Source organism: Pelophylax lessonae (assembly GCF_965119305.1).
Source record: "Pelophylax lessonae genome assembly, chromosome: 5".
NCBI classification, from domain to species: domain Eukaryota; kingdom Metazoa; phylum Chordata; class Amphibia; order Anura; family Ranidae; genus Pelophylax; species Pelophylax lessonae.
In genome coordinates this window covers 115,897,585-115,917,099 of record NC_138772.1, presented here as the reverse complement: position 1 = coordinate 115,917,099, position 19,515 = coordinate 115,897,585, and the positions used below count along the sequence as shown (strand labels likewise).

General features: G+C 41.0%; 1 protein-coding gene across 1 annotated transcript in view; it reads left to right on the top strand.

Moving 5' to 3' along the window:
* LOC309556717 (sodium channel protein type 5 subunit alpha-like) overlaps positions 1 to 19,515 on the top strand; it is a 600,678-nt gene that overhangs the window by 574,503 nt on the left and 6,660 nt on the right. The window contains 3 exon segments of the mRNA XM_082259196.1: positions 986 to 1,127; positions 14,399 to 14,499; positions 17,604 to 17,874. Of these exon segments, the coding sequence (XP_082115322.1) occupies positions 986 to 1,127; positions 14,399 to 14,499; positions 17,604 to 17,874 (514 nt within the window).

Sequence of the window (19,515 nt, the reverse complement as noted above, 5' to 3'; positions counted from 1 at the left end):
TAAACAACTCTTAACTCCTATGTGTACAGGGCTAACATGGAGGGGTGTCTAGAGGCAAAAATAAAAAGAGTCAAACACCTTTAAAAAAATTGTTTTTGATGCCCAGAGTGCATGAGGCCTTACTGTGTTGCTATTACAGACTCTATAACTGTGTTACTGAGTAATCCAGGCAATCCCTTTCTATGCTAAGATAGAGGGAAGGGGTCCCTCTTCTCAGTCATTTGCTGGTGGATGAGCAGCAGTGTGTACAGCAGGTCATCCACAGGAATTAATACTGAATCAGTAACAAAACCAATTATTCACTATCAGCAGACAACAAATGTTGAAAACAGATTGGGGCCAGCAGATTTTACCATATTATAAATTTGACAAATATCAATGAGAAATGGATTTCTCATTAAAGGATGGGAAATCCAGATGTGTGGCACATGTTAATAAAGTGAATAATATTAAGCCTATTTGCAAACTGATCATTCACAGTATATGCCAATGTCCCTATGTGTTCAATCTTTGTTTAAACATGTATAATCATTTTAAACTGTTTTTAGATGCATTTGCATTGTGTTTGCCTAAATGTTAATCGCTTTATTAATTTGTGTTGATAATTTTAAATAATTGCTTTTAATTTGGCTATTATATATTTCCATATTTCCCTTGCACATAATTGAATAATCAAAGTGAACAAAGCTTCCACTGTAGCTACTAAGATATGTAGCTACTAAGATACAATGTATACATTCTCTACTTTAGTAAATCAAGCCCTTTGTGTGGCTTATTGAATTATATCACAGCTGTACTCCTACGGGGATGCTAAATACCCTGAAAAATATACAGAGAGATACAGGTACCTAATATTAATAAATCCCAATATATTTGTAAGTGTGTAGAGAATGTTGTTGATATACATAGTAGCATATTGTAGTAATGTGTATTATAAAATGTTGTTTTTAACTTGTATTTACTGTTCTTTGTTTTTGTTTTCTAGACTGAACAGCAGCCAATTTATGAAATTAATAAGTACATGTACCTATATTTTGTTGTTTTCATCATATTTGGCTCTTTCTTCACCCTGAACCTTTTTATTGGTGTGATTATTGACAACTTCAACCAACAAAAGAAGAAGATAAGTATCTGAGTGTGTCTGTTTTGGTGCTAAAGGCCTCAATTAGAAAAATACTGCAAAGAAAATCAGAGTGGATCTAATTAGGTTAACTTTGTATATATATATATATATATATATATATATATATATATATGTTATTATAATGGCAGTAGCCAGCCTTGCTCTTGTTGTCTCTTAGCTTGTGCACAGAAACAAAACATAACACTTAAAAATAAATTCTAGCTTGTGTAATTGTGCCTAAAATTCTCCTTTCTATTTGGGAAATCAAACTTGTGTCCAGACCTCCCCCCCCAAAAAAAAAAAATAAAAAAAAATAAAAAAAATAGAAGTTGTTTGCAAAGTTACTACCACATGGTGTCGCTCTGCAGGGCAACATGCTCTGGATTTCCTGAGGTCTGTTAGAGTATGAAGAATTCCTCCTCTCTATCAAGAGCAATCACAGCAGCAGCATAATTGTAGCCCTTCAAACTGATCTTTTTAATTTCAGGGCTTCTTTTAATACATATATATATACATACATACATACAGTGCCTTGCGAAAGTATTCGGCCCCCTTGAACTTTGCGACCTTTTGCCACATTTCAGGCTTCAAACATAAAGATATAAAACTGTAATTTTTTGTGAAGAATCAACAACAAGTAGGACACAATCATGAAGTGGAACGAAATTTATCGGATATTTCAAACTTTGTTAACAAATAAAAAACAGAAAAATTGAGCGTGCAAAATTATTCAGCCCCTTTACTTTCAGTGCAGCAAACTCTCTCCAGAAGTTCAGTGAGGATCTCTGAATGATCCAATGTTGACCTAAATGACTAATGATGATAAATAGAATCCACCTGTGTGTTATGAAGTCTCTGTATAAATGCACCTGCACTGTGATAGTCTCAGAGGTCCGTTTAAAGCGCAGAGAGCATCATGAAGAACAAGGAACACACCAGGCAGGTCCGAGATACTGTTATGGAGAAGTTTAAAGCCGGATTTGGATACAAAAAGATTTCCCAAGCTTTAAACATCCCAAGGAGCACTGTGCAAGCGATAATATTGAAATTGAAGGAGTATCACACCACTGCAAATCTACGAAGACCTGGCCATCCCTCTAAACTTTCAGCTCATACAAGGAGAAGACTGATCAGAGATGCAGCCAAGAGGCCCATGATCACTCTGGATGAACTGCAGAGATCTACAGCTGAGGTGGGAGACTCTGTCCATAGGACAACAATCAGTCGTTTACTGCACAAATCTGGCCTTTATGGAAGAGTGGCAAGAAGAAAGCCATTTCTTAAAGATATCCATAAAAAGTGTCATTTAAAGTTTGCCACAAGCCACCTGGGAGACACACCAAACATGTGGAAGAAGGTGCTCTGGTCATATAAAACCAAAATCGAACTTTTTGGCAACAATGCAAAACGTTATGTTTGGCGTAAAAGCAACAAAGCTCATCACCCTGAACACACCATCCCCACTGTCAAACATGGTGGTGGCAGCATCATGGTTTGGGCTTGCTTTTCTTCAGCAGGGACAGGGAAGATGGTTAAAATTGATGGGAAGATGGATGGAGCCAATTCTGGAAGAAAACCTGATGGAGTCTGCAAAAGACCTGAGACTGGGACGGCGATTTTTGTCTTCCAACAAGACAATGATCCAAAACATAATGCAAAATCTACAATGGAATGGTTCACAAATAAACATATCCAGGTGTTAGAATGGCCAAGTCAAAGTCCAGACCTGAAACCAATCAAGAATCTGTGGAAAGAATGAAACTGCTGTTCACAAACGCTCTCCATCCAACCTCACTGAGCTCGAGCTGTTTTGCAAGGAGGAATGGGCAAAAATGTCAGTCTCTCGATGTGCAAAACTGATAGAGACATACTCCCAGCGACTTACAGCTGTAATCACAGCAAAAGGTGGCGCTACAAAGTATTAACTTAAGGGGGCTGAATAATTTTGCACGCCCAATTTTTCAGTTTTTTATTTGATAAAAAAGTTTGAAATATCCTTTAAATTTCGTTCCACTTCATGATTGTGTCCCACTTGTTGTTGATTCTTCACAAAAAATTACAATTTTATATCTTTATGTTTGAAGCCTGAAATGTGGCAAAAGGTCGAAAAGTTCAAGGGGGCCAAATACGTTTGCAAGGCACTGTGTGTATATATATATATATATATATATATATATATATATATTTTTTTTTTATTTATTTATTTCAGTGGAAGCTTACTTAAAGTGGATATAAATCATGAAATATGACCTGGGCACATATATCTGTAGTGTTTACTTATCTCTCTCCAAAGCCTTAAGTCCAGTGTCTGTCTGCTGCTCCTTTCCTCTGTTATCAGCATAATAACTTCTGACAAGCTCTCCAACACAGGAGATAAAAGCAGCTGAAAATTTGTGTCAGGGGAGGGATTTATGGACCATATACACTATCAGATTTTCTGAAGACTTTTTCCTTTAGATTTACCAAAACCATATAATATGAGGTCAAACCTAAACACTTTCAATTTGTATGCTATCTGGCAGGCCCTTGCACTACATAGAAAAGGTAAATCTGAAGGAAATCTAACCACAAAAGTTGGATAGTGTGTATCCAGCTTTAGACACAGATTAGCAGAGAGTTGGTCTATTCACAGCACAGCTCTACACATTTTCTCATTCCTCTTACTATGTGGAGGGTGGGCTGTGGGCCTTTCTTCCAATCAGCTGTCACACAGTGTATGCCCAGACTCCCCTCCTACTGCTGAAACAGGAAGTGAAAGTTCTAACACAATGTGCACTTTGTAAGGAGTATAGAAAACTGAAGACAGCAGATATACATGTAAAACTTGTAGAAACCAAATAAGAACAGAGAACAACACCAGGGGTCCAAAGGCCTCTCTGTGTTGTACTCCAAAACGATAGGACTTTAAAGAGTGTGGAGTTGTCATATAGGGATAAACACTATTTTTACATCCTAGATGTAAAATGCTTTGAACAGATTGTATTTTCAATAAATCTGTATTTTTATTTATATGCGTGTTTATCCTTATATGACAACTCCACACCCCTTAAAGTCCTATAGTTTTGAAATACAATGCGGAAAGGCCTTTGGACCCCCGGTGTTCTCTGTTCTCTTTTAGTTTCTCTGAAAATATCTATTGGACGTGGTTGTAGTTAGTTATATTTACTTTAATGTATTTTCTTCCACTCAGAATCTGTGATACTCCTATACTAGACCCAAGCTAGTACTGAATTTACATAGTTAAATGCATATGTAGACATGCTTTTTTATTTACCATGAAAGATCTTAGTCCATTCCAAGTCATTACTGCAACCATAGCAACCGGTGCATAAGAACATCTCTCTACTGTTACTTGTGTCAGGTCACTAAGAATCTTGAAAATAAAACTTCATAAATTGTTACTGCTGGATAAGTGTAGAATAGGAGTGTAAATACAGTTTAGCAAAGCCATGCCAATTTGACCCCTTAAAGCTGTTGAAAACACATTTAAGTTGGGTTATTTTAAAACTGGATGGAGCCAGGTAGAGGAAACAAGGAATGTAGGCATGAGTGTTCAAAGCGAACAGCTTTGTATCTGTGTTTGTTTTGTTTTGTTTTTGGATGCAATATTTGCACATGTCTTTATACTCGTGGCTTTTAAGAAGTCTGTGCAAAGTTTCATCATAGGCATTGTTGCAGGTAAAAACGTCATATTCAGAGCACTAATTCTAAACATATGTAACCTGCTTCAGCTGTCCTTTAAAAAAAAAACTGCACATCTCCTTTTATAGAGAGTCTCTGAACGCAAATATATTTTTTCATCTGTTGATTTTGCATCCGTGACCTCAGTGCCAGCCTCCAACTGATTCATGTACCTGTTTCTGGCAGGTACATGTATCTGGTGCAAAAACCCACAATTTCCATGTGGAGGGCTGAGAAAATAGTAAAGAGTGTCCACGACAATGCTTATATGAATTCCCCCCATTAAAGTGGCAGTAAATCCTTTGAGAAAAAAATGGCTCCCTGCAGGTTTAGATCATAATGTACAAATATGCAAATATCCAGTGCTGCACTGTCACCAATCCCACGAGTCCCAAGTGCTTCTATCTTTGCCTGGTCTTCCTTCCAGGTTCAGTCTCTTCACCCACTTGAATGGCCAGGCTGTGATGACATCACTCCCACCCATACAGAAGTCACATCTTATTGTGACACTGATTGGTTGGTGTTATTGCTCGCTGAGCTGTGCATGCGCAGCTCAGTGTGCATTACAGCTGACAGGCAGGGGAAACATTTATGGCATAAAAGCCCTATCAGTCAGCAATTTAAAAAAGATGGTTTAATCCCACTTTGAGTTCATCCCAGATATTGTTATTTAGTTACCTGATTTTCTTAGTACAGTAAAGTGAGGATTGAGCATACAATAGTGCACTTACATACAGTGCCTTGCGAAGGTATTTGGCCCCCTTGAAATTTGCGACCTTTTGCCACATTTCAGGCTTCAAACATAAAGATATAAAACTGTAATTTTTTGTGAAGAATCAACAACAAGTGGGACACAATCATAAAGTGGAACGAAATTTATTGGATATTTCAAACTTTGTTAACAAATAAAAAACTGAAAAATTGGGCGTGCAAAATTATTCAGCCCCTTTACTTTCAGTGCAGAAAACTCTCTCCAGAAGTTCAGTTAGGATCTCTGAATGATCCAATGTTGACCTAAATGACTAATGATGATAAATAGAATCCACCTGTGTGTAATCAAGTCTCCGTATAAATGCACCTGCACTGTGATTGTCTCAGAGGTCCGTTTAAAGCGCAGAGAGCATCAGGAAGAACAAGGAACACACCAGGAAGGTCCAAGATACTGTTGTGGAGAAGTTTATAGCCGGATTTGGATACAAAAAGATTTCCCAAGCTTTAAACATCCCAAGGAGCACTGTGCAAGCGATAATATTGAAATGGAAGGAGTATAAGACCACTGCAAATCTACGAAGCCCTGGCCGTCCCTCTAAACTTTCAGCTCATACAAGGAGAAGACTGATCAGAGATGCAGCCAAGAGGCCCATGATCACTCTGGATGAACTGCAGAGATCTACAGCTGAGGTGGGAGACTCTGTCCATAGGACAACAATCAGTCGTATACTGCACAAATCTGGCCTTTATGGAAGAGTGGCAAGAAGAAAGCCATTTCTTAAAGATGTCCATAAAAAGTGTCATTTAAAGTTTGCCACAAGCCACCTGGGAGACACACCAAACATGTGGAAGAAGGTGCTCTGGTCAGATGAAACCGAAATCAAACTTTTTGGCAACAATGCAAAACGTTATGTTTGGCGTAAAAGCAACACAGCTCATCACCCTGAACTCACCATCCCCACTGTCAAACATGGTGGTGGCAGCATCATGGTGGTGGGCCTGCTTTTCTTCAGCAGGGACAGGGAAGATGGTTAAAATTGATGGGAAGATGGATGGAGCCAAATACTGGACCATTCTGGAAGAAAACCTGATGGAGTCTGCAAAAGACCTGAGACTGGGACGGAGATTTGTCTTTCAACAAGACAATGATCCAAAACCTAAAGCAAAATCTACAATGGAATGGTTCACAAATAAACATATCCAGGTGTTAGAATGGCCAAGTCAAAGTCCAGACCTGAATCCAATCAAGAATCTGTGGAAAGAACTGAAAACTGCTGTTCACAAACGCTCTCCATCCAACCTCACTGAGCTTGAGCTGTTTTGCAAGGAGGAATGGGCAAAAATTTCAGTCTCTAGATGTGCAAAACTGATAGAAACATACCCCAAGCGACTTACAGCTGTAATCACAGCAAAAGGTGGCGCTACAAAGTATTAACTTAAGGGAGCTGAATAATTTTGCACGCCCAATTTTTCAGTTTTTAATTTGTTAACAAAGTTTGAAATATCTAATACATTTCGTTCCACTTCATGATTGTGTCCCACTTGTTGTTTATTCTTCACAAAAAATTACAGTTTTATATCTTTATGTTTGAAGCCTGAAATGTGTCAAAAGGTCGCAAAGTTCAAGGGGGCCGAATACTTTTGCAAGGCACTGTATACAGTATATACTGCAACAATTTCCTTCACTTAAACAACTACAATTAAAACCACCTGTGTTAACATCCAATTTTTTCCCAGTCTTACATCGTTAATTTTTTTCTTGTTATTAGTTATTTTAAATCTCACTTAGGTCAGTTTTACTTTAGGTTTTTTTTTTTGATTGAGATGCGCACTGCATAAAACATTCACTATCCCAGACATAGAATCCAGGATTAATAATACTCAATCTGATAAGCAAGATGCTTTTTCTAGAATTCTCTAGAATGACTCAGTGGAAGACATTACTCATCAGGAAGTGTACATCAGGTACAAGAGATAGGGGAATATCCCCTAAAATAACACTGCTCCTTTATCATAGGCTCACATTTGCTGTTAGACCAGAAAACGGCCATTAGAATTGATATTTAAAGTACAACTGTGCCCAGGCTATGAACAATAAAGTCTTTACATATTCTAAACAAGCAGTAAAAGTGCTTGAAAACAAAACATCCATAACCTCCCTGCATATACTGTGAAATAGTCTGATTTCAGTTGGTTTCTAACAGCTTAGAAACTCCTGGTGGTGGTTTACATTTGGTGGCTGTCAGGCTGCCAAGATTCAGCACATCATAGAAAATAGTTAAGATTTCAGTACTGTTGTAGAAATTTTATTAGGACTAATGTGGACATTTTTTAGGATGTGTTTTATATAGCTTGTCATTATGGCTCCTGTTGTCGTTTTGCTTGCAAAGTGCTTATTAGAGTGTGTGCGGGCAAACAGGCATTGAGGAAAGACTACTGGCAGTGGCAGTGAAAACCTTCCCTTAGATATGTAGACTAAGGATGATCGAACTTTTGAAAAGTTCGGTGCGGCCAGAACATCCGAACTTCCCGAAAGTCAGGAAAAACATCTGAACTTGTGTATAGTGGTACTGTGCACAAGTTCTGATGTTTTGCCTGCCTCCAAAAACCCCCCAAAAATGGCAGCAAAAACACACCTGGGCATTTTTTTTTTGGACGCTAGCGGTTTTTTTTGCCATTTTTTTGGGTTCTTTGCAGTCAGGAAAAACATCTGAACTTGTGTATAGTGGTACTGTGCACAAGTTCAGATGTTTTGCCTGTCCCCAAAAACCCCCAAAAAATGGCAGCAAAAACACACCTGGGCATTTTTTTTGGACTCTAGCGTTTTTTTTGGCATTTTTTGGGTTCTTTTGAGGCAGGCAAAACATCTGAACTTGTCTATAGTGGTATATATACACACATACTTATATGTTTATACACACCTAGACATATATAGGTATGATAGTAGCAGAAATATATTAGTGTAAATGATTTCATTAGCGCAAGCGTCAAAAAAAAAATGCCCAGGTGTGTTTTTGCAGGCATTTTTTGGGAGTTTTTGGAGGCAGGCAAAACATCAGATCTTGTGCACAGTACCACTATACACAAGTTCAGATGTTTTTCCTGACTGCAAAGAACCCAAAAAAATGCCAAAAAAACGCTAGCATCCAAAAAAAAATGCCCAGGTGTGTTTTTGCTGCCATTTTTGGGGGTTTTTTGGAGGCAGGCAAAACATCTGAACTCGTGCACAGTACCACTATACACAAGTTCAGATGTTTTTCCTGACTGCAAAGAACCCAAAAAAATGGCAAAAAAACGCTAGCGTCCAAAAAAAAAAATGCCCAGGTGTGTTTTTGCTGCCATTTTTTGGGGTTTTTTGGAGGCAGGCAAAACATCAGAACTTGTGCACAGTACCACTATACACAAGTTCAGATGTTTTTCCTGACTGCAAAGAACCCCAAAAAATGCCTGCTATTAAACCGGGAGAGAAGCTAACTACCTGTCCTGAAAGAAAGTGTTCTAATACAAACAATCTTTTTTTTTTTTCTGGTTCTGGACATGCTACAGAGCTGAAACTTCACATGTACACCTTTTAGACCCCCCAGATCTGAAATCCAAAGTAAAAATAAAAAAAATCTCTTTTTTTTTAAATTTTTTTTCAATAATTGGCTTTTTTTATCAAAAATGACAATTTTTAAGAACTTTTTTTGTGTGATTTGGTGTCTGGGGGGTCTAAAAGGTGTACCTGTGAAGTTTCAGCTCTGTAGCATGTCCAGAACCAGAAAAAAAAAAGGATTGTTTGTATTAGAACACTTTAAACACAGGTAGTTAGCTTCTCTCCCGGTTTAATAGCAGGCATTTTTTGGGGTTCTTTGCAGTCAGGAAAAACATCTGAACATGTGTATAGTGGTACTGTGCACAAGTTCAGATGTTTTGCCTGCCTCCAAAACCCCCCAAAAAATGCCAGCAAAAACACACCTGGGCATTTTTTTTTATGCTAGCGTTTTTTTGGCATTTTTTGGGTTCTTTTGAGGCAGGCAAAACATCTGAACATGTGTATAGGGGGTATATATAGACATATATGTCTGAATATATACCCCTAGACATATATAGGTGTGATAGTAGCAGAAATATATTCCTGTAAATGATTTCATTAGCGCACGCATTTATTGCTGCTACTATCACACCTATATATGTCTAGGGGTATATATTCAGACATATATGTCTATATATACCCCCTATACACATGTTCAGATGTCATGTCTGACATCAAACATGTCCTCAAAAAAGCACTGGCAGTGGCAGCCCCTGCAGCATAAAAAATGCTTGGCTGGTGAGAAGCCATATTCCAGTTACGAAGCTATTCAGAGAAATGATCATTTCTCTATAGCGGTCACCCTGCTATGGAAGGGTTTTGTCACCCTGCCATAGCAGTCACTGCCAGTTAACCCTACACTACACTACGGTCCCCTTACACTTAACACTTTCCCTACAGAAACTCAATTTTTGAAGCTAACTTAAGTGTAAAGGAGCACTCTAACTACACTAGATATCCCTTTCCTCACACTACAAATAGCTAAATGACACTTTTAAAGTAAAATTAACAGAACTGCTTCCATTCTCTTCCATGTCCAGTATAACAATGCTAGGAATATGGCGGGGGCGATCTTATATACTGGGGGGCGTATTCACTAATGATTGGTCTAGGGACCCCCTAGTCACTCCAATCACATTCCTAGCATTCTCCTGCCCCCTCAATTGGCTTTTGCTAATGGTTCTGGTCCAATCACGGGCTTTTAAAGCCCATTTCCTGAAGCATTGCATTTTGGGCGGTTCTGGTTGCCGAATTCCGAACTTTTTGGGCAAAAAGTTCTAAATTCGGCCGAACCTCGAACACCCAATGTTCGGGTCGAACCGATGGTGGACCCGAACCGTTCGATCATCCCTAATGTAGACGCGTTCGCTCTACATAGACATCTCCGCCGGTGATCACTCCATGCGCTATGCGCGGGTCTGTTTGCCGGTAGAGATCTATGTGTATTGCAGTGCGGAGTTCAAGGATCAAGCAGAAAGGATATGACCACCAACAGGGGCCCCTGTATAATGTGCAGATTTGATGCAAACTCACCCTAGCTCTACCGCATAGTGAACTTAATGTGGAACTGAGTGTCAGTGCTCAGGCTGCAGATGCATGCACTTGCTTCCAAGTAACGCGTTTCGGCCATAGCCTTACTCATAGCATTTTATGTGTAAGGCTACGCTCGAAACGCGTTAGTATTTTCCATGTTGTACACTGCTGTCATGCTGGAATAAATCACATCAAAAGGAAGCATTCGTGTGGTGGCTTTTCTTGTTACTTGGAAGCAATGTGCAGATTTGTTCACTCAGCAGGGTTAGATTTGCTCAATGTCGTTTTGATATCAATATCATTTTGATATCTATCTGCCTTTAAGAAGGGATACACACTCATGTCTTTCTACTGTGTCTGATCACCATAATGGAAACAATATGGTTCTTTCCCTGCAGATAGCCTCACGTCTATGGGAACAGTAGCATAATCCTATTAGGCATTGTTCTCTGAGCCTTGCTGAGTGGGATTCATGCCAGTAGTAGTGGCGAGAATGCAGGCACGAGTTTCATCAGAACAGCATTTACGTTTCTACACACTGGTTTCATTGTGTAGTGTTAGGCGCAAATTCCACTACACGTGGATTTCATTGTTAACTACGGTGTGCGGATTTCCACACACCAACGGCGGGAAGCTGCACATGCTGTTCTGCTCATTTATAATCATGAATTCCCTTTCTATTGTATATTTGAATGTATGCAGGTGTGTCATTGGCTGATTCTACGTGAGTAACTTATGTCATCTGACTGTACATTTGGAACTGATTGGCTGATGTTCACTGGCGTCACCAGGGTTGGTGTCACCCGGTGCAGAAAAAACATTGTGTCATCCCTCCACCAACTATAGTCCTCCCACAGTACAGATTCCCCTCCCTCAGTACAGACCCCCCCTCCACTAAAAACAGACCCCATGCCTTAATGCAGACCCCCCCCCACTAAGTGCAGACCCACCTCCATCAGTATAGACCCCTCTCCATCAGTACAGACCCCCCTCCTCTCAGTGCAGACCCCCTCCATCAGTGCAGACCCCCCTCAGTACAGACCACCCCCCTCAGTATAGACTGCCCAACTAAGTACAGACCCCCCTCCCACAGTATGGACCCCCCTCACTAAGTACAGACCCCTCTCTCGCACTATAGACCCCTCTCCCTCAGTACAGACCCCTCTCCCTCAGTACAGACCCCCCTCCATCAGTGCAGACCCCCCTCCATCAGTGCAGACCCCCTCCATCAGTGCAAACCCCCCTCCGCCAGTGCAGATCCCCCTCCCCTCAGTGCAGACCCCTCTCAGTACAGACCCCATTCCCTCAGTATAGATCCCCCCACTAAGTACAGACTCCCTCCCACAGTATAGACCCCCCTCACTAAGTATTGACCCCCGCCCTCAATATAGACCCCACCACTAAATACAGTCCCCCCTCCATCAGTGCAGACCCCTCTCCATCAGTGCAGACCCCCCTCCATCAGTGCAGACCCCCCTCCATCAGTGCAGACCCCCCTCCGCCAGTGCAGATCCCCCTCCCATCAGTATAGACCCCCTCCATCAGTATGGACCCCCCTCAGTGCAGACCCCCTCCATCATTGCAGACCTCTCACTATCAGTACAGACCCCCCTCCCCTTAGTACAGACCCCCCTCAGTGCAGACTCCCCCTCCATCAGTGCAGACCTCCCCCCTTTCATCAGTATGGACCCCTCTCCATCAGAACAGACCCCCCTCCCCTCAGTGCAAACCCTCCTCCCTTAGTGCAGACCCACCTCCATCAGTACAGACCCCGTCCATCACTGCAGACCCCCCCTCTGTACAGAACCCCCTCCATCAGTGCAGACCCCCCTTCCATCAGTATAGACCCCACCACTAAATACAGTCCCCCCTCCCTCAGTACCTTCCCCCCTCCATCAGTATTGACACCCCCCCAGTACAGACCCCCCTCTCAGTGCATACCCTGCTCCATCAGTATAGACCCCCCTCAGTACAGACCCCCCCCCCCCTCAGTATAGACCCCTCTCCATCAGTATAGACCCCTCTCCATGAGTGACAACCCCCCTCAGTACAGACCCCCCTCCATCAGTGCAGACCTCCCCCCTCAGTGCAGACCCCTCCATCAGTGCAGACCCCCCCTCCATCAGTATAGACCCCACCACTAAATACAGTCCCCCCTCCCTCAGTACCTTCCCCCCTCCATCAGTATTGACACCCCCCCAGTACAGACCCCCCTCTCAGTGCATACCCTGCTCCATCAGTATAGACCCCCCTCAGTACAGACCCCCCCCCTCAGTATAGACCCCTCTCCATCAGTATAGACCCCTCTCCATGAGTGACAACCCCCCTCAGTACAGACCCCCCTCCATCAGTGCAGACCTCCCCCCCTCAGTGCAGACCCCTCCATCAGTGTAGACCCCCTCTTCCAACAGTACAGACCCCCCTCCATCAGTGTAGACCCCATCCATCAGTACACACCCCCCTCCATCATCAATGTACATACCTTAGATCAGTGGTCCTCAACCCTGGCCTACAGGGCCCACTAACAGGCCAGATTTGCAAGATAACTGAAATACATCCCAGGTGATATAATTTGCTGCTCAGTGATTGCAGTACTCTAGTCTGCATCACCCCAAGGTAATACTTAAAATCTGGCCTGTTAGTGGGCCCTGAGGACCGGAGTTGAGGACCACTGCCTTAGATCAGCACAGAACATGCACAGCGGTGTCTCTCCTCTTGTGTAGATGTAAACCGCTAGGAGGGGGAGGCGGCTTCGGTCCACTCCATTGTGTGAGACAGGGAGACAGCCGGCGAGAGATGCAGATCAGTGAAGGGGTGCAGTGCACTGCCTACAGGTATCACCCCTCTGGCAGGTCTCATCTGGGTGCAGTCCGCTAACCTCCTTGTGACACCACTGCTGATGTATAGCCATCACTTCCTGCTGTTATCCCTTTGTTGTCCTATAAATAAACAGAGCTCAATGCTTTAGGCAGGATATTCTATCGAGCATCCGATGTGATAACAACCTGTGAGTCTGTATTAATGGGTACTGCTGAGCACGCTCCATTACCTTATACAAAAGAGCTGAGAACTGTGCATTTTAGCACAACAGGATTAATTGCGCTTGGCATATATTAATATCCAAAAGTGCACTTATTAGCACAACAGAGTTACCTGCGCATCAAGTGTACATTAAGATCCAAGACAAGTACCTCTGTTGAGAACTTTGGAGATTAAATTCTTCACAATGCCTGAAGTTACTGAGGTGAATGAGGGCACTAAAGTACTGCTTCTTCAGAATATGTAAATACTTTGATGATCAATGTCTGGGCACGGGTTCACTTTAATTGACATTAACTGGGGTCACTGATATAGATGCCTGATTCTTACTTTTTTTTATAATATGGAATTGTTAACAAATATCTTTGATGGTTACTACATTTGATTGGATTTTAAGAATAGCAGTGTCATACTTGAGGTAGTGTACATAGATTTAAATGGGCCCAGGCCAGGACCTAAGATCAACTTTTTATTTATTTATGCTAGTAACAGGGAAGGTTTTTTTTATTGTGGTCACAGTCCCTGTTGGGCAATTTCATTCTCACTTCCTGTCAGGACAGAAAGTATTAGGAAATCTCTCCATTAGAAACACAAACTAAAATAAAAACGCATTTTTTTTTTAATGAGTGTGAGAACATCTTACAATAGTCTAACTATATTTTGAATGATAATATTGTACTTGTTCTTGTTACTAATGTGTTAGTTAATAATAATTGTTGTTATATCATTTTACTTAGGAGGCCAAGACATTTTTATGACAGAAGAGCAAAAAAAATACTACAATGCTATGAAGAAACTGGGTTCAAAAAAGCCTCAGAAGCCAATCCCAAGGCCTCATGTAAGCATAAAAAGATATAACCAATATGGATGTGCCAGAAATACCATAATGTTGTATGTCATTAAATAAAGCTACAGCTTGTGTGGCTGGTATACATTTGTATTGCTTCCTTCAGCCTTGCATCCTGTCCACAACATATCAATGCCTGCTCCATGGTGCCTTTTCTTTCAAGCAGAGTTAGGTATTCTAAGAGCTGCAGGGGCTGCGGGCATGGTGCAGGAGATGCAGGGGCTGTGGGCATGGTGCAGGAGATGCAGGGGCCGTGGACATGGTGCAGGGGCTGCAGACATGGTACAGAAGATGCAGGGCTGTGGGCATAGTACAGGAGATGCACGGTTGCCGGCATGGTGCAGGGGCTGCAGGCATGGTACAGGAGATGCAGGGCTGTGGGCATGATACAGGAGATGCAGGGCTGTGGGCATAGTGCAGGAGATGCAGTGCTGTGGGCATGGTACAGGAGAATCTCTTGTACCATGCCCGCAGCACTGCATCTCCTGAGGAGATGCAGGGGCTGCTGAGGAGTCTCACTTACCTTTTGGTGAGGCGCCAGGAATAGCCAAACGTGTGCAGGCTTTCCCGAGCGGTGGTGGCTCATGTGCAGTGTGCATGTTGGGCTGGCAGCGGCCATTTTTTTTTTACAGGTCTTAGCAGCCCCAGGGCAGGGGGAACTTGCCGGTCTACCGGGAAATTTCCTGGTATCCCGGTAGGCCAGTCCAGCCCTGCCTGGCTGTACAATGTACGGGGCAGACATCTCACATTGACAGTTTGCAGGAGACCTGCATGGCATCAGTGACCTGCTGATCACTGATGCAATACTTTCCAGGCTTTTAAAAAAACAAAAAAATTGTAAATGCACATTTTTTTTACCTGCAAATCAAAGTGCATTTATTTATTTTTTTTAAAAAAGTGAACCTATGCTTTAAACATACCATAATTACTACCTTTTTATCCTATATTTTTTTTTTTTTTAGTTTTGAATATAGTGAGAAATGGTTTCTTTTAGGCCTTCTTTCCAGTGCCTTACCGAAGTGGGGAGAACACCAAAAAGTGAAGTAAAACACCCTTAACCCCAAAAAATATACAACATATACAGTATATACGTACATTTTAAAAATAAATAAAACTACTCCCACCCAAAATGAATCCCCAGGTCGCAACAATGACACCCAGATAATTTGGATGAAACTTGCATTTACTGCATAAGCATCAAATGCTCATAAAAGTAAGCGCAATGTTTTTCAAATTATTAGCAATCACAAACCTGTGAAAAGTTGCCATCATGCCAATTTGTGCCTTAACTAACCCAGTTTAATTTAAAACCTTTAGTTACGCTAAAAAAATCTTCTTTATGGTTTTAGTTACCAATTTACCTGTCATAAAGTATGTCCCCTTGTTACGAAAAAGTTGCATTAATATATTTTAATCAGAATTTTGTTGATTATATTTTTCCATAAATACAGTATGTGGAGGTGCACTAATTGTTTAAATGTTGCATTGGGAACATTTGGAATGAAATAATGTGTTATGTTTTCTAAAATTTTTAGTATTTGTTTCCAATAAAAACAGGAAATAAAAATACACTATATTACCATAAGTATTGGGACTCCTGCCTTTACATGCACATGCAAATTTTAATGGCATCCCAGTCTTATTCCTCGTACACACGCAACGATTATCAGCCGACCGATCGTCCGACTTTTGTCCAGAGTGGTGTTTTGTTGGTTGGAATGTGCCTAGACTGCACACGAATTTTCTCGGCCAACAAAAATCTACTTCAGAAGTGATGTCATGTGCTGGTTTACTTTCCATGTGTTTTTTCTTCTCTGAGCCTGCCCAGTCTTGCTCATCAGATTTTTGTCTGCCGAAATCTGTACTGACTGACGGAAAATCGGCCGTTGTGTTGACGCCAACAAAAATTTTATAGCCTGCACACCAGATTTTTTTCGGCCGAAAATTCGGAGTCGGTTGTCGGAAGCATCCTACTAACAAGCCAAAAATCGGCCGATCGGATGTTGGCCGAAAATTCCCTGCCAATAATCGATGCGTGTGTACGAGGCATTAGTCTGTAGGATTCAATATTGAGTTGGCCCACTCTTTTCAGCTATAATAGCTTCAACTCTTCTGGGATGGCTGTCCACAAGGTTTAGGAGTGTGTCTATGGGAATGTTTGCCTATTCTTCCAGAAGCGCATTTGTGAGGTCAGGCACTGATGATGGAGAAAAGGCCTGCCCAGCGCTCTAATTAATCCCAAAGATGTTCTATCGGGTTGAGGCTAGGACTCTTTATAGGTCAGGACTCTGTGTAGGCCAATCAAGTTTCTCCACCTCAAACTCGCTCATCCATGTCTTTATGGACCTTGCTTTGTTTACTGGTGCGCTGTCATGTTAGAATAGAAAGGGACAACCCCAAACTGTTCCCACAAATTTGGGAGCATATATATATATATGCTTGGCCCCCTTCACTGGAACTAAGGGGCCAAGCTCAACCAAAAACACACTTTGAGACTTCAGGGGATTTTGGGAGAAAAAGACCTAAGGACTGGTTAGGTGATTAAATTCTGCAAAATAAGTTGTTCATTTTTTTATCAAACCCCTAAAATGATCAAAAGCTATCCTCCCTTTCCCCTCACTCTCAATGTCCTATTTCACTTAGAGTTTCTATTTTAATGATCAACTGTAATTTGATTTGACCCCTCTATCCTCCTAAGTGTCATCTGCTAAGAAAAGTGTTGATGCTTTAGAAGCTCTCTTATACCCGAACGGCTAAACCTTAGTCTGCAAAGCATTCTAAAGAATTACTGAATAAGGAGCAAATGACTGCTTTCAAGGAGCTGTTGTGGGGTAGAGGCATTCTTTGTTAAACCTTTTAAAAATCAACGTTTATTAGTGTAATACAACTACACCACAGTACTGTACCCTTACTGCACCTCTGTTTTTCTATTCATAAAGTATTGATATCTTAGTAAATAATAGATGTTTAATATAAGGTCATAACTTTAAAGTCAGCTTGTCACGGTAGATTTTTTTATACTCGTTCATTTTTCTGTAACAATGCAGATGCTTTTACTCTTTTGAGCTAAACCTTATTTCTCCTTTTTTTTTCAGAACAAATTTCAGGGATTTGTCTTTGATGTGGTGACAAAGCAAGCCTTTGACATTATTATCATGGTTCTCATATGCCTTAACATGGTCACTATGATGGTGGAAACGGATGAGCAGAGTGAAGATTTTGAAAACTTACTGTACAATATTAACCTGGCGTTTGTGGTCATTTTTTCTGGAGAATGTGCACTAAAAATCCTGGCTCTTAGATACTATTATTTCACCATTGGCTGGAATATCTTCGATTTTGTGGTGGTCATCCTTTCAGTTGTGGGTAAGTAGTCAGACTATTTCATTTACAAAGTGCGTTGTTGCAAAAAATAATATGTAAGACTGGACCGAACTCTAAAAACTCAGCATCAATTTGGCATTTAAAACAACCCTTGATAAGTCCCCTGTAAAAGAAGGAAACCTTTACTCACATCCTGATTTTGCAGCTGTTTGACACTGTTTCCCACTAGATGGAGTATGAAGCGTATTTTTGTGCCTGTCAATTGCCTTTTAGGACAGCAACAGAGAAATACATTTTCAATTATAGGAATACTTTAAAAGTTTGTGATCAATGAATGGAGGGGGCAGACTTTTCAATCATCCACCTGCACTCCATTCATATATCCTGCTTCATTTATAGAACCTGTAACATGTAACAAGATTATGGCAGTGGGGGTAGATGGGGGGAGATTTCACTTAAACCATATAATGTGCAGTCAGAGATAGCCTTCATACAGCTTCCCTGCATGGCCACTTTATATTAAAATGAAGTCCTGCCTTAAATTAAGTAATTAAGCACTGTTTGTGTGAAAAAAAAAAAAAAAAAAATCATATGGGTACAGTGTTGCATGACCGCACAGTTGTCATTTAAAGTGTGACAGTGCTGAAAGCTGAAAATTCGCCTGGGCAAGAAGGGGGTAAAAGTGCCCAGTATCAAAGTGGTTAAGCCAGAAAACTCTTCTTGCTCCATAGTTTCTAGACTTACACTCCCAAACCCCCCCATCTGCCTGTCCGGTAAGACAGCATTTACTGGACAGGAGAATGGGCAGACTGAGGGCTGGTTCACACCACAAAAACCCACTCCAGATCTGCAGAACATACATTTCTAGTGCGTTTCTGATATGTTCCAGTATGTTTTTGATGTGTTTCCAGGTGCATTCCAGATGCTTTTTTTCCTATTTTTTTTTTCACTGTACTGGGCATTTATGATGCATTCCAGAGCATTCTGGTGTGTTTTAGATGTGTTTCACTGCCTTCCAGTACAGTCCAGTGCAGGAAAAATGCAGCACGTTTTACTTTTTTTTTTTTTCTGGAACTGGAAAGCCCTGGAACTGACTGCACTGGTGTGAACTATGTCATTGGAAACCATATAACTTACTTTCCATGCATTTGTGATGCAGAAAAAACGCACTGGACTGCATGTGGTGTGAACTGGCCCTAAGCCCAGAAATCAAGAAAAGTCCTAGTAATACGTGTACAATTTGTACATTTTATAAAATAAAATAATAAAATATATCTAATAAAATATTTCAACACGTTCTTTATATTAGGTTCATTTTAAATTGTATAATTCTATAGCATTTTTTATATTTATAACACAGATAAGTGTATCTGTCTTTTATATAGAGTGAATTAGCCTTTCCTGTCTCCCTAGCCAGTTGTTTCAATGCACTGTGGTTTGAAAACCACATTAAGCCAAATCACAGTTATGGTTGACTAGTTATGCTTATGTCAACTCCTTACCCTGTAATAATTGTCACCAAAAAGTGGCTCAAACTTTCTGCTTTGGCCTATTACCTCTCCAAGGTAACACCATGTTGCCACTTAACTGTGGTCACAAAACTGCTTTACATCTAACACAGGTACACGCATAGACCCTTGTTTCTTCCCTCTCTTTGCTTCCTTTGTTTTTTTGCAAGCTGTC